The sequence below is a fragment of the Blennius ocellaris genome (genome assembly GCF_963422515.1).
Source record: "Blennius ocellaris genome assembly, chromosome: 7".
Lineage (NCBI taxonomy): Eukaryota > Metazoa > Chordata > Actinopteri > Blenniiformes > Blenniidae > Blennius > Blennius ocellaris.
Window position 1 is genome coordinate 19,117,479 of NC_137656.1, and position 26,577 is coordinate 19,144,055.

Sequence of the window (26,577 nt, forward strand, 5' to 3'; positions counted from 1 at the left end):
TGGTTGTTTGTAGAGATGGTAAAACACACTCATACTGAGGGTCTCTTTGTGTATCAAAGTAAATTAGTAAGCAGCTGAACTTTTTCACCTGAGTAAAAGTGAAACATATTCCTATGAGGCCCATTTTCTTCTATTTTTGTTCCCTGGTATAGTTTAAGATGTTTTAAAAAACGATGAGGTGTAAGAATGAATCCAGCACATCCAAAACTATAATAAAGAGTTCATTATTTAATAACAATGTAACACAATCCCCATCCTCTGCACAAGTTGTGCTAAAGGTGTACATCCTTCTATCTCCAGCTAGATTCTCTAAAATAACAAAAACCAAAATATACATTCAGAAAACGACTGCCTGGAGGATTCTTAAAAAATACATTTAGTAAAACATTTATGTGAAAAGATGTACAGTACAAATCACTTACAGTATCAACCATCTATATGAAAAAGGAGCTATTTGAAAACGGTTTTAGTGCAAAACACTTTACAAATATAAAAATACTGCCTTGTAATTTGTCTTTCTCATATAAACAGCGTGTGTGAGCTGGGGCGAAGAGGTTAGAGGTGTGTGTCGGCGATGGGGATTCGTCTCAGCTCCACAATCTGCGAGTTGGTTATGCTTCCTCCATCGTGACTTCCAGGGATGGACTCGTTGTCACTGATGTTCAGGCCCGTCCCTAAAACGAACACAGTGTCATTACACCTCGGTCCAAAACGCTTTCAATTATTCAGAACACGAGGGAGAACGAATTACACGGAGGCTTATTTCTTCATATATCACTCACAGAACCTGAGAGTAGACACTGATGCTTACAACTCATAAGTTCAAGATGTCCTTTAAGTGGCAGAGCGTTATTATGTAATCAATACTATACGATCCCTGTGTTGTCAGTTGGCCTGCTTCACTGTCTGCGATCAGAATGGAGCAGGACGGCCGAGAGCAGGCGGTGAAACAAAGTGACTCATTAGAAGTCAAAGGAGAGCTCATTCAGCCTTTTGGTAAAACATTGACATGCTGAGTGAATGACGGGCAAATGCTCAGTTATGGATCAGTGCTGCAATCACATTATAGGATGTGCTGAGATAATGTACTCATTAACACTTAGGCAGCTGTAGATTTTATCAAAATGGATCGGAGAAATGTTTATGAGATCAGTATCATCATCACCACGTTAATTACTGAGAAGGTGGAGCTCAGTGTCGCTGTTTTAACGTACTGACATTTCAGTCAATATGCCGCACCTTTGTTAGATTAATTGCTGAGAAAATGAGCTATAAACAAGTTATGTTTGCCTGTTGCTAGAGTGAAGTGAAGCTGTTACCACTGAGTGGTAACAGCTTCACAAACGCACACGGAAAATTCATGGTTTGGATGCTAAGCATCAAAACGGAAATTATGAGACTGTCTTTTGGACAGCTTGTGTGTGTGTGTGTGTGTGTGTGTGTGTGTGTGTGTGTGTGTGTGTGTGTGTGTGTGTGTGTGTGTGTGTGTGTGTGTGTGTTTATCTCTCAGCCACAGTCCTAACAGCCTTTTATTTTAACAGAATAGGAAAAAAAAAAAAAAAACACCAAAATGTGCTTTTGCTGTTCCAAATATATGATACGTAACAGCAGCCCAGACTCTTGCGGTTACAACCAACTCACACTTCTGTTACCATCCACCGGCTCAACTTACAGCTAAAAGTTCAAACATTCACACCAACAACTGAGCAGTCATGCCCACATGTATTTGGAGATTGACACCATTTTCTACATATGGACTTTCTGTGTGCCACCATAGTGGAGGTGAATTTGATGAGTTGACTATATGAGTTATGATTACATCAGTTTGCAAGCACATTTTATTTATCTTTTATTTTAAAGTAAAAAAAAAAAAAAAAATCTTTTTCACATATTTAAGGACACACAATAAGTCCTATTCAGTATATTTTAATGCCCATAAATCCCTGTCACAATTTAACAAACATTTTTTGCAGCTGTCACAATGATCAAAGTTCCTTGTCTAAAAAGTGGTTATGAAAAAAAGGAGTGCAAAGAAACATACTTTGATACCTCAAAATTTGGTGCTTCCCTTTAAAACGGATGTTTTGTGGTACGTTGCTGCTTTTGGACATGCCAAGAAGGACTGAGCATGTTGACAGCAGTTCAGGTGAATTCTACATTTGTTTCCTGTTGGAGGACCACTGAGTCACAGGCCTCCCCTGGAGTCATCTTATAAAACTTTAATTGTAATAACTTTGCACTCAGTGACTTTGCTGTGGGTGCTGAGTGAGAAATCTGGCTTTTACTCAGCAGTTGCTGGGATGTGCGTGCTGCTCCCCGCTGCTCAACAAGAATAATCTATTGTACTGAGCCGTGGTCAATAAAGTTGCTGTATGTTCTCAGGGTTACTTACTTATCTCAAGAGCGTCGTGGGCTCTTCTTTGGCTAAGGACCAAGAAGCATGCAGTGTACTTTGTGTCAAAGAACAACTGCTGTGTAGATTTGTGACTCCTCTGACATAACCAGACAGACATCCCAGATCTCTGATTCTTCACGGATCCACCCTTTATCCTGCCGCCACGCAAACGGCTGCCACGTTAATGATCAGCCCTCAGTTGTGTCACAAGGAGGAGAGCACATGTGCTGAGAGCTACTCTGTGTGAGTGTGTGTTAATGGTTCACTACTAAATGAAGTGTGAAGACTCATTACAGCGCCACTTATTGACCCTCCGTCAGTTGGTGCCCTATTATGTAATTCTGACGAGCAAATTATCTTTACTGATCTGTAAGTGGACGGCGTTACAACTGTTTACAAGTTCAGTGTGAATTTCACTGACAGACATGACCGGGGGTCAACAGTGGAAGCTTTAGACACGAGACATTGATTCCTGCCTCAAACTAAATCTAATGGAAGATGATAAAGGGCTTTTAACGTTCATTGAATCTTATCAACCGGGATTTGAATCCAGGTCCTCCAACCTCAGGAACAACATAATCTTACACTTTTGAAAATCTAATCTTGAGGTTTGGCTTCCAATGTTCATGCAGCTAAGATGAAGCACTGCCCTGACAGTTTTATTTTTGGAGGCCGAGCCAGAAGCCAACTGCTTCAACTTGATTAAATCTCGCAAATTTGCATCCTTGCCGCACTGAAAAATATGAATGGTTACATCACAGTGCTGAGTTCGACACTCAGCGCGCCAATAAATTCCCTGGCTTGTTTGCGGCAACCCTTTAAGCCATTTAAGGTTAAATGCCACACCGGCCCATGGGGCAGAAGACTGTCTCCTACAAACTATCACTTTACGGGTTGGGAAAAGCCACGCACGCACGCACGCACGCACGCACGCACGCACGCACGCACGCACGCACGCACCTCTGGCTTCATTGACCTTATCACCACGCAATCAATACGATGATAGGAGGCTATCCATGTCAGAGTAACACCACCTTCTCAGGCTCATCCGCTTATTGACACCCCAAGAGTCTCTCCCACACACACAACTGCCAAGGAGAACCTTTATTTGGCTGTCTTTATAGTTATTGCTTTTTTTTTTTCTTTTCTAAAAGGACCCCAGATTAAAAACTAGTTGTCTTTCTGAAACTGCTTAAACTACTTTGCAAAATGAAAAAAAAAAAAAGAGTTCCTAAACAGTCTTTCATTTCTCCGGAGCCTCGAGGAATTCAACATGACACACTAACATTAACTTCAAGGTCTTAACAGGGTGGTCTGTCACCACTACATATCACTTATCTCTCCCTGAGTGACCGCCACTTGGAGGATGGGACTCATTCCATGATGTGAGCTGAGTGGGAAATGTTTCATGCTGAAATAGTAGCCATTCCTCAGAGTGCTCACAATTAGAAGGTAGGAAAAGGGACAAGTTGACCTCGGGAAATGTCACAGAAGAACAATCTGGAAATACAGATTTAGTTATTGAACTGAACATGTGACTTACTGATGCTATAGCTCAATGTTGCTTCAAGTTATCTGACTTTAACTGAGATAAAACAAAAGAACAAACATAAAGATGTAACCTATGTACTAATTTTTATAATACAAACGGTGTTAGCTGGAAAACTTCAACACAAGAAAACTCTTTTGAAACAAGAAATAATTGTTGCTCATATTATTCGTCTTGCATTTTGGTAATTAATTAAAAAAAAACCTGCAACAACTTAATTTTTTAAAGGATTATTTGCAATTTGTAACATCTACTTAAAGGATCACAGACTGTATTTAACTTAAAGTGTCATCAATATGAATTTTCACAAGTTAAAATTATATTTGTGTTGCTTAATAAGTCATTGAGCTCTCATTTGTTGATTCATTCAGCTTTTAGTGGTATTTATCCATCCATCCATCCATCCATCCATCCATCCATCCATCCATCCATAATGATCTTTTTTTCACACATTAAAGTGAACTGCAGTCGGCTCATTCTAATATGAACAATTCAGATGAGCATGTCGGACCACTGCAACGACGACCTTCACTCCTTGAGACTCTTTATTTTTCAGGAGGCTGCAAATTAGTTTTCTCATTCAGACACGGAGAAGCCTGCGTGTGCGTGTGCGTGTGCGTGTGTGTGTGTGTGTCTTGAGCTCATTAATCATTGATGGCAGAGGATGAAGAATGGTTTCCATGGCAGCAGTGAGTATTAAGGTCAGCAGAGGAATGACAAAGCAGGTCTGATGATGGATTCATGGATGGAACTGATACTCTAGGCTATGAAATAATCACATACACAGATTTTGGAATTACAACATCAGCCAAAACCTTCAGACTAATTTCAATGCCGATTTGTTACTTCAACATAATAAAACCTGTTTGTTGTTTTATTTTATTTTTTTTACATTTCATTAAAACGTTTTCAATGGTAATTTCTCAGAGTTGGATCAATATTATATCATCTACTCAAAGCGTAACACATTCATTTTGTTGAAAATGTCAACAGCTTATTGTTAAACCCATGTGAACAGGAAACCTGACAACCGAAAAGGAACTTCAGTATTATAATGTGTTCCTGCCATTTGTTTTCACCGTTTGAGAGTTCTGCTACAGAGTTCATACCAGATAGAGCCAAAATCCCTCGTCCAATATTCATCCATCCATTTTCTATACCACCTTAATCCCAGTTTTAATACCAATCCCAACTGACTATGGGCGAGTTCAAGTATTTGCTGGATGAGACACAAGTACATAACAGGGCAAACGCTGAGAAACAATCAACCACACACACTCATATTCACATAGTGTGTGCAATATGGATATGAGAATGCTCTTTCGGTTGTCACCTGTTTTTAAGGCAAATATGAGGTCGTCAAACTCCTGCGACTCTTCGTCTGCAGTGACCAGGTTGGTGTTGATGAATCCGCCCTCGGTGCTGTACGTCCCCATCACTGGACTGGGCTTGAACACACTGCCGGGCTGTACGGTCGGCCTCAGGGATGCTCGCTCCCAGTCTGCTGAAACCTGGAAATAGAAACACATACTTACTGTCATATGAGCTCATGCACATCGATGTGCGCGTGATACTATCACTGACGTGTGTAAGCCTTAACAGAACGATCACAAGTGAAACATCAATTTTGTGAAGGTTTGAAATAATCTCAGGGAAAAAAAAAACCAAGCACATCTAGCTGGCAACAAAAATGTTTTTCGCAAAACATCGTTAGATAATCTTTTTTTTCTAATCTGATAACCCTGATAACATACTAAAGTGGTGACTACTGAGTTTGAACATGAACAGTCTTTCATCTTCTATCCCTGTTTCATTCAAATGAATGTTACATCAGCGCCATTTAAAGTTGCGTCTGTTAAGTGTGAGAGGAAGCTGAAGTACCAAGGAAAAAAACACATTCAGGCCGAGGAAGAACATGCCAACTCCAGTCCTGGAATCAAACCTGGAGAGGTGACAGTACGAACCACTGAAGCGTCATGCCTCGCCCATTCTTTGAAATATCTAATAACCATTATTATTTTTAATTAATTTTTAACACATTATGGCATTCAGTCATAAACTAATCTTTGCCAGCATTTTTCAGACAATAGTTATTGTTTGAAGGTGTTATTGTACCCAAACACAAAGTTTGTGTTTGGGTACAATAATTTCACTCTTTGTGACTGCCGGGTTAAATAGGGTCAAACATGTATTCACACGTGCACACAGACACACACGCACGCACGCACGCACGCACGCACACACACACACACACACACACACACACACACACACACACACACACACACACACACACACACACACACACACACACACACACACACACATAAATACAAACACATTCAAAAGCTTGATTCAGAGAATGGAGGCATCTGTCAAGCACAAGCAAGCATGAGTGTGACGAGTTAGGGTCAGGCCGAGTGCATGTTGTCTAAGCACCCTGAAGGGTTTAAGGGCAACCCACAGGGTCAGATAGGGTGCACAGGGTGAGAGGGAGGTCAGTAGGTTTTAGGTTTCATTCTGAATCAGCATGACATAATCAAAACATTCATGATCAACCCATTTGATGATAAAGTTCCTATGTTTTTTGCGTTTGGGTCAAAACTGAAAAAAAGAACATCGCCAACAATGAAATAATAAGAGGGATGTCATATCACTACATATATGTGTCTTATTTTAATCTACCAAACCAGCAGAAGCCATTACCTGTTCTTATTTTCTGCTGTGCTCATTTATTATGAATGTCACATCTGTCCAATTGCGTGTGTGTGTGTGTGTGTGTGTGTGTGTGTGTGTGTGTGTGTGTGTGTGTGTGTGTGTGTGTGTGTGTGTGTGTGTGTGTGTGTGTGTGTGTGTGTGTGTGTGTGTGTGTGTGTGTGACTAGCTGTGACCGGTACGGACCGGTGTGTGACTCACTGTGTCCCAGTGAAGTGAATTAAGCACCACCAGGCACCTTAAATCTGTCACATCTACTTTGAATGAAGCCAGTATTTCAATGACTCTAATCAGCCATCCAAGTCTGACGTTGAATTGTACGCTTCTACACCTCCTTTAGTCTGCAATCAATCGATCAGTTTTACTCCAAATTCACTCGTTTGCCCTGCATAGACGGGTCTCTATCTGTATATTTTTAATTGTTTTATTGGGCTGCTGCCAACTCTTAGACTGGAGTGTGTGCTCTCATGAATAAAACAAGATTACTGGATTCCTTATGAGTGGATGGAGAGTTAAGAAAAGAGGGGGAGGAGGAGTTCCCAAGAGTAATGAAGTTAAACCAGCCCCCGTTTTTTTCTCCCTCCTATCTTCGCCTCTCTCTGGCTCAGTCCTTATAGGGTATTCTCCAGGGGGGAAAAGCTGCTGAGGAGACCAAGTTACCACATCAGTACTGTATGTTTCATGCGCTTGCTGGCTTTCATGTGATGTGCTGCACCAGTAGTAACATCGTAAGAGGGAACATACCAGCTTTAGCCTGTTAACTTACTGACACTGCTCCAGAATGTGTGTGAAAGCTTTTCCATTTTCAATCAAACCGGTTTTAAAATGTCCTCAGTGAACAAACTCAGCCACTTAACTCATGAGGTTGTTTGTTTTGTGCACAGTCATAATTTCAGATGTCCTGTTTTCCTGTCGTCATGTCTGATTGCATTGCCTCGCCTTCATTGTTTGCACCCACGCCTCGTTTACAACACCCTTTCCCTCTGGTATATAAAGTGTCGTCTGTGTGAGCTCACCTTGCACTGTCAGCCTCATGTCCTCGCCAATTTCCTATAGAAACCCCTTGTTATATAATAACAGTCTTAACACTGTTTGAATGTTACTTTGCCCCCATTAGCTCTCATGATTTTGAAACCCGGCCTGTCAAACCACATCTTGTGGGAAAACCTATGAACATTGTTGCTGCACAAAATAAGCTTATATAGTGGATTCACTTCAGATTTAGCAATGAAAGAGAGATTAAAGAATTTTTTGTTTTGTTTTAATCCATCATTGTGAAGAAGTAAAACACATAACAAATGCTACAAGTATTATCGCTTATATTAGTTTCCCTTGTAGATTGGTCACCAGATCACATACACACTACATATAACCTCACATTTTGCTATGATGGAGAATGCAGTTATTAAAAGAAAAAAAAGAAGAAAAGAAAACAATTGTCACAGTGAGGAACATAAAAATGTAATCTGCATAATTAAAGGACGAGTCTCGTGAGTTTGTACCTCCTCCATGGCAGTGATGAGATTCTGTGTGGATTTACTGATGTCTCCTCCGACAGTAGTGGGTCCCCCTCCCTGGTAGGTGGAGTCAGGACTATCGTGGCCACTCATCTCCACCGTATAGCTGGCTTTAGTTGGCCAAAACAGCTGGTTGTGCATGATGAAATAAACAGCGAACACGTACAAGCCCTGCAGAGAAAAATGAAGAGGGGAGAGGGAATCAGCATGTTTCAGACAGTGACTCTGTACTAGAAAACTCTCAGGTTGAGTGTTTAATTACTGGAAGAGATCAAAAAGTGAAATGCTGAAAAGAGGGGAAAAAATCCATTTCATAAGTTTCCATATGCGTGAATATAATAGTTGCATCATGCTGCAATTACACTTACATTTAACTTCCTTCACATCACTTATCTTTGGTAATCTATCAGTAGTGGTTGCAGCAAACCCTCCTGCATGATTAATGAGGAATTACTTCACCACAGTGCCCTGACATCATTGGCACTCTGCTACTTCGACTTCCTCGACTTCCTCGCCATGACAAAATCTTCTTGGTCAACAGCACCAGGCTGTGAATTACCCCAAAGCAGCGGAGTGTGAAATGCCACTGGGCCGTCCCGTATTTCACAACACTCATCATTGGGCGATGACGGCAGCCGCAGACAGAGGTGAAACACACCAGACGGCAAAGCACAGAAGTGTGAATGTGCACAAATGCATGTGCACGTCGATGTAGGGTCCACGCTCCCTTACAGAAACTGATTTAGGCTTTTAGAAAGACGCCATACATATCACTAAAATACTGCATGTATCTTATTCACTTACATTTGATATCCTGTTGTCTTTATTATTATATTGTGTGGATTAACTTTTTTTTTTAAAGATAAACTAATGAACAATAAACTATATCCATGTACCTGCATGCCACTGCAATAGAACGCTGATTAAAAACAGAGCAAATGGTTGCGAGGAGGACAACAGGAACCATAACTGGAAATCGGGTGTTTATAGGCACTCTGTAAAAACTTTTAAAAAATCCCGACCACGAGATGGGAAAAAGGGTTGCAGATCGGTAGAAAACACATGGAACTGCTCTCATGTCATTAGTTGTGCTTTATGGCCGAGAGTTCTCTGAAACAGTGATTTAAACAAACTGTGCATGCAGCACAACTCGGTAAATGTATTCAGCGTATGTCACTGCGCATTACTCTGCATCTGAGGCCTTTAAGTGTGCTTGAGCTGCAAAACGAGGACTTTACACCACGTCTCTTAAGAAATGGGACAAGGTTAGTGTTGTGTAAAGTGCTTGTGATTTCGACAACTCTGTCCTTTGCTCTTTGTATTTATCGTCTTTTCTTTTTTAAAGAGAACATGAGCCTCCCTTTGTGTGTTGCATAAAACACTGCACAAAAGCCAACAGGGGTGGGTGACAGACAAGTGCATATCGGGGTGTGTATATGTTGCTATCTTCAATGGTGGCTCCATCCACAAAGGCACTGTGGGTGATTAAAACAGATCATTAGCGAGCTGTACGGCCAGAGGAACATGCTTTACTACCATAGGCTTGTTATGTAAGTGTTCTCTGATCACTGGAGAGGCCACGTCTTTGTAGATGCAAAACAAAGTCCTGGAGGGAGCACTTACAGGAGGAAAGGTATGGAGCAGGGGTGGGGACAGAGTTTTCCTAAGGGACCATGAGGCAAAACTTGGACTACTGTGAAAGGAAGAGCTATAAGTTGACTTACATTATCTCTTATCTGCATCAATCTTTCTCAGTGTGTTATGTCTGGTAATGAAGATTCATCCATCCACCTATATTCTATACTTCCTGTCCAGGTTTGCTGGAGATGAAGCCAATCCCAGCGTATTATGGCCAAAGACAGGCTACATATTGTTTATACTGATTTAATTTTTCTAAATTTCAAGAGTTGGTTAAAGAAGTAATTTAAAAATCTATATTTTCCATTAAACTTCTTTCTATAAAGAGCCAAGTCTGCAGTATAATGATTGTTTTCTTTGCCAGCCAAGATTCCAACAAGCTCAAACTTTATACTGTGAACAAGCCAGACCCTTGCAAAAAGCAGTTGGGTTGCATGAATCATGTACAATAATTCATAATTTCTCATTGAGCCCCTGACGGGTTGGTCAGACACAGCCAAAGGTCCACATATAGCCCCCAGGCCTTATTTATAGTATCCAGATCTGGTATGACAGAAAGCATATATCATATGTAGAAGAAAAACAAAGAATTGCTGAGTGGGTGAACAAGTTATGAAGAAGGGACTAAAAAGTTTTAGCTGTCTATTTTTTCCTCTACTGCTTGCTCTCCTTTTTTTAATCTTATGTAAATTAGGTCAATATTCCTTTCCCATGTTGGATGAGTGCTTTGAGCTGTGTGCAAATACTTTTCCATGCTCATAAAACCAACAGTTCCACATCTCCTTAAATCCTAATGATTTCCAGGCTTCACACAGCTGATCAATGTGTGCGGACGCGCATTGGTCGTCTTTTCCATAATAACACACAGATATCCTGTGTCCTATTTTTAGTGCAGGTTTGAAAAAGAAAGCAGGGGTGGAATTGAATTGTAATGAAGCATGGTGGTGCTTTGTGGCTGACTGTGACGATACGATGAGGTGAGGCCTATCAACAGAGGAGATAATGAGGGGTGGTGGAGAAGTGATTAGATTATTGTCTCCTAATTCAAAGTGATGTGGTGCAGATGCCAAAGGGGGAAAACCCAGGAGCAATAGAGAGAAAGAAAAAAAGCCTGTGGATTAAAAAGTCACATTTCCCTCAAAATACCTGCAACAGCCTATTGAATGCCCTGCTGGAGATTAAAGATTATTTTCACGACACTCAATTGCCAAAGAGTAATGTGAGCTCTGCAGTGCAAGCACATGTTGTGCACAGCTGTAACATCTGCAGCTGTTTAATGTTGCTCAGTAATCAGCTGTGGGGAAGTGTGCCACCCAACTGCATCAACAACAACACCAAGGTAAATATGGAAAATTCTCCGAATGGAAAATTCACGGCAGGAAGCAAGCAGCAACTAGTTGAGTAGCAGAGACCTGCAGTGTAACAGCCTCCAGCCTCATAGCAGCGCAAGCACAATGGAAAAAAGACATGTAAGACTTAAATACCGGAAAATATGATGAAGAATATGATGATCATGGACCTATTTAGTTTGGATTTTTGTTTATCTTTGAGTGAATATTAGTATTTCCATACTGAATTAATTGCATCTCGGATGACAAGGGGAGAAATAAATGTAGACCACACGGACAGTTCACCAGTCCATCACGGGACAAACAAAGAACCAGACAACCACACACTTTGTGTCACACACTGACCTTTAGGACTAGTTTTTGGACTGCAGGAGGAAACTGAAGTACCTGGAACATATTCACACAAGCACTGGCAGAACATGCAAACTGCACAGAATGGCCCCCCGAAGGCCAATCTGAACCTGAACACTGGACCTTCCTGCTATCAGGCAAGAGTGCCAACCTCAAAAACTGATTTGAATTGTGCAGCATCTTTTAAAACACAGCAAACTACAAACAGTTCATTCAAACATCTTGCTGTGGCCCGAGGACACATCGCAACCCAAACTAGCCTCTTTCGTGTCATTGAGAGTCTGTAACTGCTAATGAATCACTGCAGTCTGTTTGTGGTTAAAGTGTGTTTGATGAGAAGAGCCTTTTCAGTCCTGTCACATTCAAACAATGATTCAGTCCCTGATGGAAGTCACACACACTAACAAAGTGTCACCCCTCCTACTGTAACTGTTTTCCACTGCACATAAGAAATCACCTTAAAAAAAAATGCATCTGCGAATGGAATTCTAATTGCCGGCAAAATAAGTTTGTTGGAACAGCATCTCATCAGACTTTCTCTGCTTCATAAAGATGGGATCAGATGAGTTTGTTTATTGCTCGTAAGTGTCCTTGGAGCGACAGTAGATTGGCTGTGAGGCTCTTTACCTGCTCCACTCGGATGAATGCTTCTTTATTCTCACTGCAGACTCCAGAGGATCGTGTTTTAGTCAGAGCGTCAAGGTTCAAATGTAAGCGTCTGGATTGAAAATCAACTGCCACGGTTCCTTTATTTGAAAAAGAAATAAGGCTTTTCATTCCTTTCTACAGAGCGCTGAGTTCCAGAGGTCATCAGTGAGGGCTGTTTACTGGCTAAGGTCAAGGGCACACTGGACGCCATAAGAGGGAAAGTGTTGTGCAAGCATGTCTTTAAGTTACTTTCAACTTATTCCAGTAGAAATGTGGTTGATTGCCATAAAATTATCTGTTAAAAAAGGGTGTTTTATGTGTTACTGTGCACCCTGTTTGCAGTAGTTATATAAAGGTGTTTTAGTTTGAAGATTTCAATCAGAGTTCCTTCTGGTGTGCAGATCCATGGAAACATTAATATATGTGGTATCCAAAGTCTATTTGTATCAGCGTCAATACATTTGCTAAAAGGCCTACACTCACTGTATAATTCAATAGGTTCAACTACTCATTAATGGAAAAAGCTGATCAGCTAATCAATCACATGACAGCAACACAATGTATTTAGACAATTACATATGGTAAGGAGTGCAAACCAAGCATGAGGATGGATAAGAAAGGGGATTTAACTCCGAGCACAATGTGGTTGTTGGACTAGTCTGAGTATTTCAGAAACTGCTGATTTTCTGGGTTTTTCCACATACAACCATCTCCAGATTTTACAGAGAATGATCTGAAAAAGAGAAAATATAGTGAGCAGCAGCTTCTCTGGACCAAAATGTATTTTTTTATTGCCAGAGGAGATTGAATGGCTGAACTGGTTGGGGATCATACAAAGGCAACAGGAACTCAAATAACCTCTGAATACAACCAAGATATGAAGACCATCAAAATCACCATATTTCCTTGCCACACATTAGGTCCCTGATATTCAGCTGGTCACACAGCCCAGATTAATATTGTCTTTGACCATGCACATCCATTTATGTCCCCACCGTACCAATCTTCTGATGGCTTCTTCCGAATGGAAAACACACCAAGTCCAAGGTTTCTTGAACATGATCACCAACAATTAAGGGAATTCTGAAGAAAACCATGTGATATTACAGTGTGCACAATAAAGTAGCCAGTGAGTGTTTTGTTTCCTATGTGTAACATTAAGTACTGGACCTCCTACTCAAAGCCTGGCAAGAACCACTTCCTCATGTGTTTGTAATAGAATATTGAACTAAAATCAAGTAAAATAATTAACTATGTGTGTAGCAAAAACAGAAAAGGCTCTATTTGTGAAATAGCTTACATTAGAAAAAGAAAATACAGTTGGAGACTTTCAGGACCTCATTTACTATGATTTTGTAGAAAGAGTGTTAAATTGCATGGTCAATATAAGCTATTGTGAAGGCTGCAAATAAAAGCCATGGGGAGCCGGCAGAGGGAAAGGCTCGGACCACAATAACAGCAGCATTTGTAAGGAAACATCAGAAAACTCTTGGTTATGCCTTTTTTCCAACATACTATTTTTTGTCAATTTGTTGACAGAAACTCATAATAAAGAAACATGCTGTTTTGAAATTAAAACTATTATCATATCAAAAGACACATAAAAAAACTTGAATTCATAACATATGTAATGGAAACAAATGAAAATATCATGAATCAGTGAAAAACCATGAATGTAAATATTTCATACTTTATATAAAAGCTGACCAGGTATTTAAAATCAAGCATATATATCTGCTTTCATCATATAAAAACACATGTGGAAGTGAAGCATTCCATCTAAGTGGGGGAGGAGGAGGGGGTTAATCTCTCCACACTTTTAAAACTCCTGATCTAATGTATTTGACTGACTAAATTACCTACTTAATAGCTTTATTCTATAATGACATTAATTGCATAGCTATCAACAATGACAACTGTTTTCTGTCGTGTTGGAGGAACTTTAAAATATGAATTTTAAAACCAATTTTATGCCTCAAAAAATTATGACACAATCGAACATTAGCGGACCCTATTCCTATTGTCCACTAAATCTCTCTGGACAATGTGTGTGATGGGAAACTAATTGGATGCGAAGGTCTAACTGAGTGGTCGTATAACTAATGAGCAGAGACTTTAAAGAGCTCCATCCCACCACTGGTCAGCTGGAGAAACTGACCACATGATGTCACAGGGAACCACAAACTCTATTGGCGCTCATAAACATGTGCTAAGTGCGACATTCGCCCCGCGTGCTGACATCACTTCTCTTCATTAGTCACTGCGCCAACAGAAAACGTTTGCTTTAGTGCAGCATTGTTGTCTTTGGCATGTGGACGCCAAATATCACCAGGGGTTACCACAAACCTCTTGTGGCACACTTGACGGTCGGATGGTGTTTCTCAGACGATGACAGAAGGGACCGCAAACATTTATAGAGGAGGGGGAAAAGAAAAGAGCAACCTATTGTGCTGAAGTGGACGAAGCTGAGAGATCCTCACAGACACTTTAGCGAAGACTATTGTGTTACTCAAGAAAGAGACTTTTCAATAAAATCCTTGAGTCATGAAGTTCGATTGAAAAAGTAAAGTCAACTTTATTTATATCGCACATTAAATAACAACCAAGGTTTACCAAAGAAAAAGAGAAAGAAAAAAGGTTGAGTGCAATATTAGATATTAGATCCTGTATGAAGCAAAATAAATGTCTTGTTCACGCACATAAATTGTGCTCTCAGTTTGCTTGTCTTTTTCCAACTGATCAATTAAGACATACAAACAGGAGTATTACAATGAGGGTTATGCATATATTATTACACATGGTCACCATGGAGTGATTTATATAGTGACTAGTGAGTAGAATCATTATGGTATTATGGTATCTTTCTTTTATTAATATCTTAATGCATCTCATTTGAATAGTGTATCTAATCATATTTGTGTATCAAATATTATATTTTCATAGTAAATACATATTGTTAACTTGCTATTTTGGGTTAAATGAACCAATTTAATGGAAATGGAAATGCATAATAGAATAGAATAGAATAGAATACAATAGAATAGAATAGAACCACTTGAATTATTAATGACCAGAGGAAATTCTTGAAAAATGTGTTATATTAAAAAAATGACAGTTGCCTTTTTGTCCACGGCTCAGCCTTAAATAGAAACTAAATCTTCAGGTTATTGAACATTGTACAGTAAAATAGATTCAGAAGTAAAGGACACCCGTGTTTGATCAGTGGGCTAGATTGTGAAACAAATGGCAGTGCTTTATTGGCAGTCTATATTCATTTAATTTCATATTGAAGCTGTTTTGTGACAGAGTATACTGTATTACTGTAGTGGTTAGGCCTTACATTGTGGAGTTTGCATGTTCTCTCTCTGTTTGCTCTGACTTCTCCAGTTCCTCTTATAGTTCAATAAACTCTATCAGACTACTCAGTGACTCCAAATTCTGTAAAAGCAAATCAGTAAAAAAGTATAAAAACAAACAATAAATTGATAAGGTACATAAGAATACTGCACTATATTATTGCAATGAATTATTGTACTGAGAGATAAGATTAGATAAATCTGTATTAGTTCATCAAGTGTGAGAAATTGCATTATTATAGTTGGACACCTATTACAGGACATGGCTTTTTGTCATTGCTGATCCAGGGGGAAAAAACCCACAACAAATAGAGATGATATAAAAATAAAAACTACACTGAACTACCTCAAAAACAGGTAATCAGCAAGCTTCAATCACCAATTAAATAACTTTTAAATTTCTTATTTTTAATTGGGGCAAACAAGAGAGAGAGAGAGGAGGTTCTCACGGTTACATCTCACTGAAACCTCGACTTGCCTCTCTCTCTCTCTCTCTCTCTGTCTCTCTCTCTCTCTCACTCTCTCTCTCTGTCTCTCTCTCTCTCTCTCTCTCTCTCTCTCTCTCTCTCTCTCTCTCTCTGTCTCTCTCTCTCTTGCGCTCTCCCTCTCTCTCTCTCAACCTCACCAGCACATCAAAGCTTTAAAATAGGATGAGGTTTAGTCTTCATCATGACCCCCCTCTGCCACGACCCACTTAACTCCTTCTCTAGTCTTTGGTCAGTGAAACATCAACACACAACCAGGCCAGAGTCGTTTGTCTCTCACTTCTGAGGACATTGCAGCGACTCGCATTAATTTCCTAAAGACTTAACTAATGAGAATCTCAACTCTCTCAATGAATCGTCTCCAAATTTCAATTTCATCCCCGACTGTCCACAAACAGAGTTTTGGGAACTTTTTCTATCTAAAGGTGTAAAACAGTGCAACTGAAAGAATAAGATAAATATATTTTGGATGAGAGGGAAGACACATAAACATGGATCAAAACAAGAGAAAAGTTCTATGTTCTTACCAGCAGGCAGTTAAAGATGACGTAGAGGATGAGCATCCACAGCTGGCGATAGCCCATGTGTAGTCCCGCCCACAACCAGACCAGAGAGATGAGCAGGAACAGGTAGAGGACCAGCGGCACCTCTGGAGCACAGCATAACAAAAGAAAAACTTTTGAAAAACAATTCCGAATTGGTCCCACACCTGGACCAATAAGCTTCTACCATATTCTGGCCCTAACCTTGGATCGAGATGAATAAAATGTTACGCACGATAACATGCTCAAGTGGACCATATTTTTAATGTAGAGTCTTACACAGTAAAACAGAATAACTATAGTGTAATGCTTAACTAAGGTCTGAAAAAACAGAAGAGAGCTGTAAAAGGAGCAGGTGAAAATGTTGAAGATTGAGCTTTAGGAGCTGTTTATTGAGCTGTTCTCAATTCATCCATGAAGTCTAACTTTTCTGCTCCAGCATTCCACTGATTGCTTGTGCTGAACATGTGGATTCATGCTCAATGAAAAGTATAAAAGAATGTCTCTCACACAGGCACACACATATCCAGACACACACCACTTGTGTATGCCAATAAGTAACATGTGCACTGAGAGCTTGAATCCATCTAGTCATTTGTGGTGCTGCTAATGCAGTAAAGTGCTAACATCCATGTTAGAACCAGCGTGCAAAGTAATTTTGTTTGTGCAAGCAGTTGCAACAATTGGATTAGTGTGCATTCTCGGCCTCTTACGAACTGTAACAGGTGGCTAAGGGAGAGCACTGAGAGCAGCTTCCCATAAAACAAAATGAGTTCATTAAGGTTATTTTCCATGTTTCCAAAACAGCTGAAAATTTTTTATTTTTTTTTTCAAAATCAAATCAAATAGCAATGCACCAAAAAGGCTTATTTCAAGAAACCATCCATCCATCCATCCATTTTCTGCCGCTTATCCGCGGCCGGGTCGCGGAGGCAGCAGTCTGAGCAGAGTTGCCCAGACTTCCCTCACCCCAGACACTTCCTCCAGCTCTTCCGTGGCACCCCAAGGCGTTCCCAGGCCAGCCGAGAGACATAGTCCCTCCAGCGTGTCCTGGGTCTGCCCCGAGGCCTCCTACCGGAGGGACATGCCCAGAACACCTCCCTATGGAGGCGTCCGGGGGGCATCCGAAACAGGTGCCCGATGTGGAGGAGCAGTGGCTCTACTCCGAGCTCCTCCCTGGTGACTGAGCTCCTCACCCTATCTCTAAGGGTGCGCCCAGCCACCCTACGGAGGAAGCCGCTTGTATCCGGGCTCTCGTTCTTTCGGTCATGACCCCATAGTTCATGACCATAGGTGAGGGTTTCATAGTTTTTTTTTCATAGTTTTCATAGTTGAGTTTCACTATGAATATGATTTATGTCGCCTCACTGAAGACAAACAATATACAGGTGATCTGAACATGTTGTCTTTCCATATAGTTTGCAAACAGTAATTAAACCAGTCTGGCGTGTATGTGTAGCTTTAACATTCTCCTGTGTGCATCACAGCCTATACTTGACAAAGGCACATGTTTGACCTGATTGCACAAACACACATGCTGCACTGTGCGTGTTACGTGCAGGAGCCTTAGACTCGCATCACGCCGCGCGCAGCAACGGGAAAAACATTTAATCACACCTCTTGTATTCATTTCATGCCAAGTGCTTCTAAGATAAGGTGAGACGGCCAACAGGTTTTTCACGCGTTTCTAAATTGAGCTCTGATGCTAACCCACTTTCGCCTGAGGGCCACATTCAGGCACACGGCAAGTCACGCTGCACGGGCAGAGAGGAATTCTTCACCTCAGACTTCAGCTGTGAGCACGAGGACCTATTGCTTTGAAACGTTGCCCCATGTGCTACACATAATTTATGAAGTGAAAAGTCAGGAGAACAGCCACCACACTGGAGAGCACCCAGCACATGCCTGCTCAGACAGGGACACAATCATCACAACAAAATGTAGGTAGGTTTTCAGTAGAAAATTAAAAAAATTAAAAATCCACAAGTTTGAACCAGTTGACCTGTTGCTGTGAGGTGACAGTGCTAACCACTGCCACATTAACCCCTTAGCCTTGAAAAGTCATAATAATAACAAACACAAGCCTGTGCTTTAAGACCTCAATAACACATTCTGTGAGTCTTGAGGATCTGCATGGTTTCACGTGACAAAAAACCCCAAAACAAAAGCTTGTCAAAGTTGCAATGCACACGTGAAATCTGAACACACTGGACTGGATATTAAAAGCACGCACACATACAGCCAGGAGAGGCAGTGAGCAGTGCTGCAAATTATCAACCACTGGAGTCAAAATAAAACCTTCGTATCATTGTGATGAGTCAGACTAAAACCAGCCTTCGTCTAAAAAACACTGAGCTGATGAACCAAGGCATCAAGTGCAAACATTTTAAATACAGCGCCATTGTTCACACAACAGCCTTGTAAAATACATTTTATTTCAGTAAGGAGTGATTATTATGACTCAAAAGCATTAAATCAAACAAAGGATGATGTCAACAAAGAGATTCAAAACACACAGCTTTGTGTGCGTGAGTGAGTGCATGAGATCTCGTTCACTCTTCTCTTTTTATGGGAAAAACACTCCGATCACAAAACACTTGCCGTGTCTGACCTACTTTGTGAAGTTGAAAATGCCCGGCCCCACATGTTTACATCTTTGAGGGCCAAGATGTAGTTTTTCGGGCCGAGGTTACACTCAGCTAAAGGCTCGGGTCAACATCAAACATCCAGTCCTGACGGTTTCAGGTTAGATGAAAGGGTTAGAAATGCATTGTGTTGATGGGAAGGCCTGTGAAAGGTGGTAAACCAAGTCTGTATGTGTGTTTATGTTGGGTGTGGATGGCTGGGTAAGTAGTTTGCAGCAATTTCCACTCAGGATCTTGTGCAATGGAGAACAATATGTGTCACTCACATATATGGCCACACGTAACACAATCATATTGAAAACAATTAAAAAGGCAGCCAATGAAAACAATAAAATGACCTGGAGGTCATAGTCCAGTATGATTTAGACGTTTCCCTTCAGGAACACACCTGACTCGCTTTCTGTAGAGCTTCACAATGAGACATTCATTATTTGTAAGTGTGTTTGTTCAAGGAGACCTTTGATCTAATCCATTTTTAGGCAAAGTCAGTCAGGCTCATTTATAATTGGCTGGTAAATCAAGAAAAACTAAATAAAATCTAAATTCTAAGTTGAACTGCTGTGTGGCTTTAATCTGACGGTCAGTGTTATGTAGGACAGAGTGTACAGTTCACTTCACAAGTAGGATGGAAACACAGGGCACGGGGCCCAAGTTTGCACAAAAAGCCCTCACTCGGGTGTCACTTCCACCACCCTGTCATCCCCACTCTCTTCCAAGTTCACCTCCTTACCTCCAAGCGCCTCTTTCAGTTCAACCCCATTTATTTAGCCATGTGTCCTTGTCACTATTTTTCTCTTTCGTGCCTCCCCTTTTTTCCATTTTGAGGCATAATTCCTGTCAGTGTTTCATTTCTCCCTGTATGCTTCATGCATACCGTCTCCATTCAGTGTATACTCCACCATTGATAAATCTATTTAATGGGCTCTTTTCCTGTCATCTCAGGTGGGTTTTTTTTTCTTCAAACAGCATGGATCCCTTTTTTTTTTTTTTTTAGATCTCTTTCCTTCTTTTTCTTGAATCTTGCACATCTGTCTCCATCTCCTCCCTCCTTGGTTTGATTTTTTCCAACCATGTAAGCACATTCCAGGCTGTGGACAGGGGCTGAGCTCCCACAGTAAGAGCAGGTTCCCAGAGCCAAATGGAGAACGGCTGCAAAACGCTGACTGACTATTTGGCCTCACACCGCGAAGGAGAAATAGGAAAGAAGCCGTTTTCACAACTGACTTTATGTGCAACATGCACGAGTGTTCTGCGTGAGCGTGTGACAGCTTTCTGCAAGAGAGCGGTGAAATGATGTCATGGTATCTTTCTGTCTGGAGCAAAGACCTAAACACACACAGCATAATCCCCAGCAGTCCAATTTCTTTCTCAAACAATATCTACTGATTTAAGGTCAACACAAGGGAGCTGCTTTTCTCCACAGGCGGGCAGACAGGCTCCAGTTCATATTTGATCAGAGCAGATTCTTGGTGTGAGAAGACAAACTGAGAAGAGTGTGTGTGTGTGTGTGTGTGTGTGTGTGTGTGTGTGTGTGTGTGTGTGTGTGTGTGTGTGTGTGTGTGTGTGTGTGTGTGTGTGTGTGTGTGTGTGTGTGTGCAGAAAAACACCCAGGAAGAAACTGACATTCACTGTCACAGAAAGGTCAGCAGCTGTAACAACAGCAAACTGTAATAAGTTGAGTGCAAGTCGGGATTATTGATCGAGAAAATATATTTTTTTATAAAAAGCTAAAAGCAATTAAATAGTTCCTGAAAGAATTGTGTGCACTGTCTTTAAAAAACATCTGTGGAAACAGGGTATGGGAAAATTAACCAGACTCCGATCAACTGCGATGAAGCTCCTTGCACCAGTTTGCATTTCAAGACAACTGATAACAAGGCTGTGAAAGCAAAATGAAAACAGGTGTTGGGTATCAGTAAAAAACGAATGCACATGTTGGAACACGCAAAGTAAGGAGCTCAACACCCATGATCAAACCTTATCCATCACATTTATTTGTATATTTGCTCATTCGTGACCATTAAACGATCAAAGTGCAGTCAGGGATCACTTGGTGCCATAAAAACAATAATAGTTATTCATTCAAATGTCTCCTGCAGAAACACCTGCTCACATGTAAAGAGTATCGCATCTTGCACCTCCTGTGTTCAGTTAAAACTATGAGGAAGGTTTACTGATGTTCTGTGGATTTCCGCTCTGATGTGAATTTTTTTCCCTTCAATTTCTCTCAATTTTATAATTAGACAGTGTGCCAGAGTTTTAAATCCGATTCTGAAGCACACGCACATGCCTGCACATCGTGAGGAATGTGCAGGAACGCACACTGACACACTCGCTTGATTTCACTGACGTCAGAAGTCCTGCAATATTTCACACAGCCCTGTGAGCTTTACATGTGGGCTTCTCACAGTCATGCATGCACACACAGATGCAGGTTTGCCCTGAGCTTATCTCTGCAGTTATTTGCTGTTGTGAGGAATTGGCAAATGTGACCTCAATATTCATTGTCCAAACGGCGTCTGCTGCCCCACAGGTTGTGCACACAACTCGGCTGTCTCGGAGAGCCGAGGTTACATTCCAAGTCCAGGAAGCAGGGGGGAAGAGAAAATATAGTCTCGGGCAGATATGTGAGGATATTAGAGAGGCCAATCAAAAGCTTTTTTGTCAACATTGGTTTGCGGGACTTGTGCAAAATGCACATCAGCATGCATTTTTAGATGTTTTTATACATACTCAGATCATGGGAAAAGGCCTAAGCTGAGTATGGAACAACACATCCAACTATTTTGAAGCTATTTCATGCTCTTTTGGAATTTAAACACGATGACACTGTGATGTGGTTTAGTGCGTGACTTGTTTCATGGTCATTTTGCCATATGCAGCAATAACAACAATTGACATGGAAATGGCTAAATACAATGCCAATGTCGTATAAATTGCTTCATAAACCTTGACTAAAAGCTTTAACTCTACAAATTCTGAGCCTCTGAATTCTTTTGATTTTCAAATGTGGTCTTTTTAAAAAAAACATTTAAACAGGACTAGCATATTCAGTACCCAAAAGCTTCTTGGAACTCGATCAACGTACAGCACAGAGTCATTTTAGTATTTTTCTCCAACCTGTCTGGTCCCCTTATAAGATCTATCCCTCCTGAGGACAATGCTCCTCGTTAAGTAGTAAACTCGAGAGTTTGACCTTTGGCCTCTGCTTATTTTACAAATGAGGGGGGGGAAAAAATCCTCTCGTTTTAATAATGCGCATATTTCTACAGCTCAGCAAATAACTGTTTTGGTTTCCAGCTCGACTTCTGAGGCCACACACAGTGTGTAGGGCAAACCCTCGCCAGCCAAAGAACTGGCACTAATTCAGGCTTTGCTTTGTCATTGGAGGGCCTTGACTGAGCAAAACAAACTAAAGCCTGCTGACGCTCACTGATGGCGACTGATTACAGCCATGATGATAAGGGACTAAAGTCGTTTGGCTGGAGAGCTTCATGTGTGGGCGAAGCGACCAACTGTGATTAATAAACAATGAACATTCACACTGTTCTTTGATGGTAATCTCATTTTAAGTGCTGTCCCGATAGGATTTTTTGTTTTTGCCCCTCCATCTCAATAAGATTTTTTTCAAAATTGTGTATTGACCGATCCTGTTGAAATACAGAATTAAATGATCTTGTTTGTTTATTCAGAACTGTACATCATCTCCTGGATGTCCTCTTTCACATTATGTGCCGTATGAGAGCTGAAAACTGTCAGAATCAATCCAGCGTGGTGACGCGGAGCAGTGATGCGAGACGAAGGTCGGGGTTCCAGATTGTCAGTAGTAAAAGTAATCATGGTCACTTTTTCTTTTGAATAATCTTGTAAGTTTTCACATACATGGCTGCTTATATTACTGAGGTTATGGGAGCTGTTGTAATTTAAAAAAAAAACAATGGCTGAAATGACGAGTTCAATATACCAATTAAAATGTGCTAAAAGCAGTCCTGATACTGCCAATCCAAATCAGGACATCCCCATCAATTAGTTTTATTAATAGTTCTTGAAATAACTCTTCATCTTCTTCTTAAAAATACTGCTTTAAATCATGTTCAATTCTTTACTACATGACATAAAATAAATGATATGGCTTAAAAGATATATTCGTTTTATTGTTAAAAACCAGACATTTTGTTTCTGTTGTGCTTCTCAATTAAAAATAGCAAGGAGCAATAACAAGATTGATTATTTTATTCTGGAATAAAGTCAAAAACAGTTTAGGAGAATTTCTTTGTGGTCTCGTATGCAATATATTTGAGTGCATTTCAGTATTTGCTCATATACGCAAAGGTTACCTGTGCTGTTGGTCCGTCCGCGATAAATGTCATCGTAGGCCTTCCACTGCTCAGTAACTTGGTAGGCGTGGATGAACACAACCAGCACTGCAACTAGACAGATGAGGGGCACGAGCACCGCCGTGCACAGAGCCACATAGATGTTTGGGATAAAGCACCTAGAGGAGGGAAAGACAGAAGTTTGTGTCACTGGTTTGGAGCTTTAGGAGTATTTCTTAAAAAAAAAAAAAAAAAAAGGCACAACAGACAAGAGGCGAATACGACAGGATGGGGAATGTGGGGGAAGTCATGCTAAAAAGCATTAACGTAAAAGTCCAGCTCAGAGGTAAGCTGTGGAAAACGGAAACAGATTACATGCACTATATTTACTTCAAAGACTTTGTTTCTGCGTGTTTCACAAACAGGATCTGCTCATTTGGACTGCTCAACCTGCGTATGACTCAGAGGACTGTTGCTCAACAGCAGCAGCCGCGAGACACACATGTTCTTTACTGTGCTGAGGGAGCATGTCACTATGCAGCATGAAAATATTAAATACTCTCAAAGGGGAGGGCAAGGGACTGACGAGCATTAATAAATGGTCAAACGTGAGCCATCTACGTGACTCTGTGTTGGAGAACCTACCCCACAACGAGTCTCATTTTACAGCACGTTTATCTTGATTAAATTGAAACTGAGAGAAATATTGTTTCTCTGGGAAAGTCAACAACTCCTCCAAACTGTAACGGGAAAAAACACCGAGCAAAACACTCATGTGACTTCTCCTGTTTCACAAAACAAGACGCTGCCCGGATTTGTGGGAGCAATAATTACAAAACAGGGCCTCAGCAGGTTCAACTAATCTCAGAAAAGGAAAAAAAAAAACTTGGATCGATGCTAGCCACAACATAACATGAGGTATGCCAAATAAACCACAGTATCCGTGTCCCAACAAGACAGCCAGACAGCGACAGAATACCCTGTAATATGGATATTTGTCCCGATGTGGCCTTGTGAGGGGATGAGGCCCTACTGTACTGTCTCATAGTAGTCTCTCAAAGAGGAAAAATCCCAGGGATTTCCTGCAGTGGATAAAGTAAACATTACCCATGAGTCTAATTCACAGACCAAATGGTTCAGGAGAAATGAAAATAAAGTCCCTTTAAAATGGGGGTTTTCGAAGAAATGTGGCAAGGATTTTCTTACATATTCTGCAGTGAGTAGTATGAGGTCACGAGTCATCTCTGCTCTGTTAAAGTTAATTCAATAGATTCAATCCGACTAAAGGGAAATCCCTGTCTTGAGTATTTTTGCACAATGTGATCACAGGACATTTAAGTTGAACTGCAGAGATTACGTTTACAAGCTGGCTGTAAAGCAGTCTTTAATGATTTATAATCGTGTATCATAGTGATGTTATCACAATAACATCCGTGGATAAAATGTTTACAATTGCTCCTCCCGATCAGCCGTGCACAAGTAGCATTATTCAGTGAGAAAGAGCACTATATCATTACTTTTTACCATAAATTACAGGCAAGCATGTACTGCTGGAGTAACTCATTGTAATGTTACATTTTACTATATTTCCTTTGTTATTGTCGTATCAACTGTCCTGTGTGTTTAAGTATTGGGGTTCTATATTAAGCACAGCTTGAATAAAAACTTTTAAACTGATGATGTTTGCATATTTAATTAAACAATTAACAACTTATTTTCCAAGAAAGGGATATAATTTTTTTAATCAATGCTTTGGTTTTTATAATAGTAGAATCTTTTAATAAAGTTGGATTTTATTACTCATGATTATTGACTTGTTTCACCTAAGAGTATATGTATAGATATATAAGTTGTAGATGTGTATTTATACCTGCATATGTGTAAATGTTTGATTGTATAGTTTTCTTTTTAGTCCTTTTGTGATTCTATTGTGAAGCCCTCTGCATGTCATTTTACAATCGAATGGATGCAATAGAAATTCAGCTCGACTGATATTCACTGACTACTTTATTTGTCACACTATATCTATTGTAATATCATACAACAGATGTGCTTTGTCAAAGATAAAAATGTACAAATTGTCATGAAAATGTTCAATTTGCTGTCTGTTTGATATTGAGGATGTATATTGCAGTGACGCTGAATTGAACAATACAATATAGAGAAAAGTTATTGTTTGAGCTCCACACACTACACTCACAGTTGTTTACATGAAGTACAATAATCCAATTTCTGAGAGATTAAACAAAAACCGGAACATTTTGGATGCCACAGAAGCAGAATTTCCCACCGAGAGCAAAAAGTGGTCCAAAACACATCTGCAAGACGTCATCTCTATACTTAGAGAAGACATCCTCAGGGAAGCCACAATGAAAGGTTTTTTTGTATGTCTTTCCTGGACATTGCATGGATGTCTTGTGTGGACGTCATAGGAACGTCAATGAAAAAAACTGAAAATAAAGTATGACTCCACTATGAATTGAGCCCAAAGCTCTGGGGTCAGCAGCAAGATCCACATTAGATCAGTAAGCTCTTGACAAAATTGATTCTCACAATACATTTACAAGTGTGTCATTTATGACTTTTGTGCTTTTGACCTTTTTTTTTGCTCACTGGATTATATCTGAGATGTTGCGGAATATCATAGTGTCTCTAATCAAGATCACACAGTGGAGTTGTGGTTCGCACTCTCATATTGAGACGGATGAAATTTTCCCTTGATTGACTCTGGGATTTTTCTGCATGTTCTCCCTGTGCATGCATGGATTTTCCGCAGGGAGTCCGGTTTCCTCCCGTAGATACTAAAATACCCGTAGCCGTGAATGAAAATTTGTATGTTTTTTTTACTCTGTGATGGATGTGACAGCCCCAACACATGCAAACCTGAAAATGGGTTGATGTGCAGCTCATAAAGTGGCCACTGCTACGCATAGAGGAAGGCTTATTATTGGCTCACAATGTTTCCTGCCTAACAGGAAAGTAAAGTACTAACTTTGCCAGATGACAAAAAAGTTGCCTGCACTGTGTTCATAATAGAAAATGTAAAGATATTGAATTATTCAGAACAACCG

At 40.4% G+C, this 26,577-nt stretch overlaps 1 protein-coding gene across 1 annotated transcript in view; it reads right to left on the bottom strand.

The window, feature by feature from the left end:
* Nucleotides 1-251: 251 nt before the first annotated feature.
* The window catches only part of adgrv1 (adhesion G protein-coupled receptor V1), a gene marked incomplete at its 5' end in the record, with an annotated part of 98,736 nt that continues 72,410 nt past the window's right edge, over nucleotides 252-26,577 (bottom strand). Inside the window, 5 exons of the mRNA XM_080500134.1 lie at nucleotides 252-674; nucleotides 5,278-5,455; nucleotides 8,162-8,347; nucleotides 16,531-16,652; nucleotides 23,528-23,685. Of these exons, the coding sequence (XP_080356260.1) occupies nucleotides 556-674; nucleotides 5,278-5,455; nucleotides 8,162-8,347; nucleotides 16,531-16,652; nucleotides 23,528-23,685 (763 nt within the window). The 3' untranslated portion in view covers nucleotides 252-555. The remainder of the gene's footprint in view (nucleotides 675-5,277; nucleotides 5,456-8,161; nucleotides 8,348-16,530; nucleotides 16,653-23,527; nucleotides 23,686-26,577) is intronic.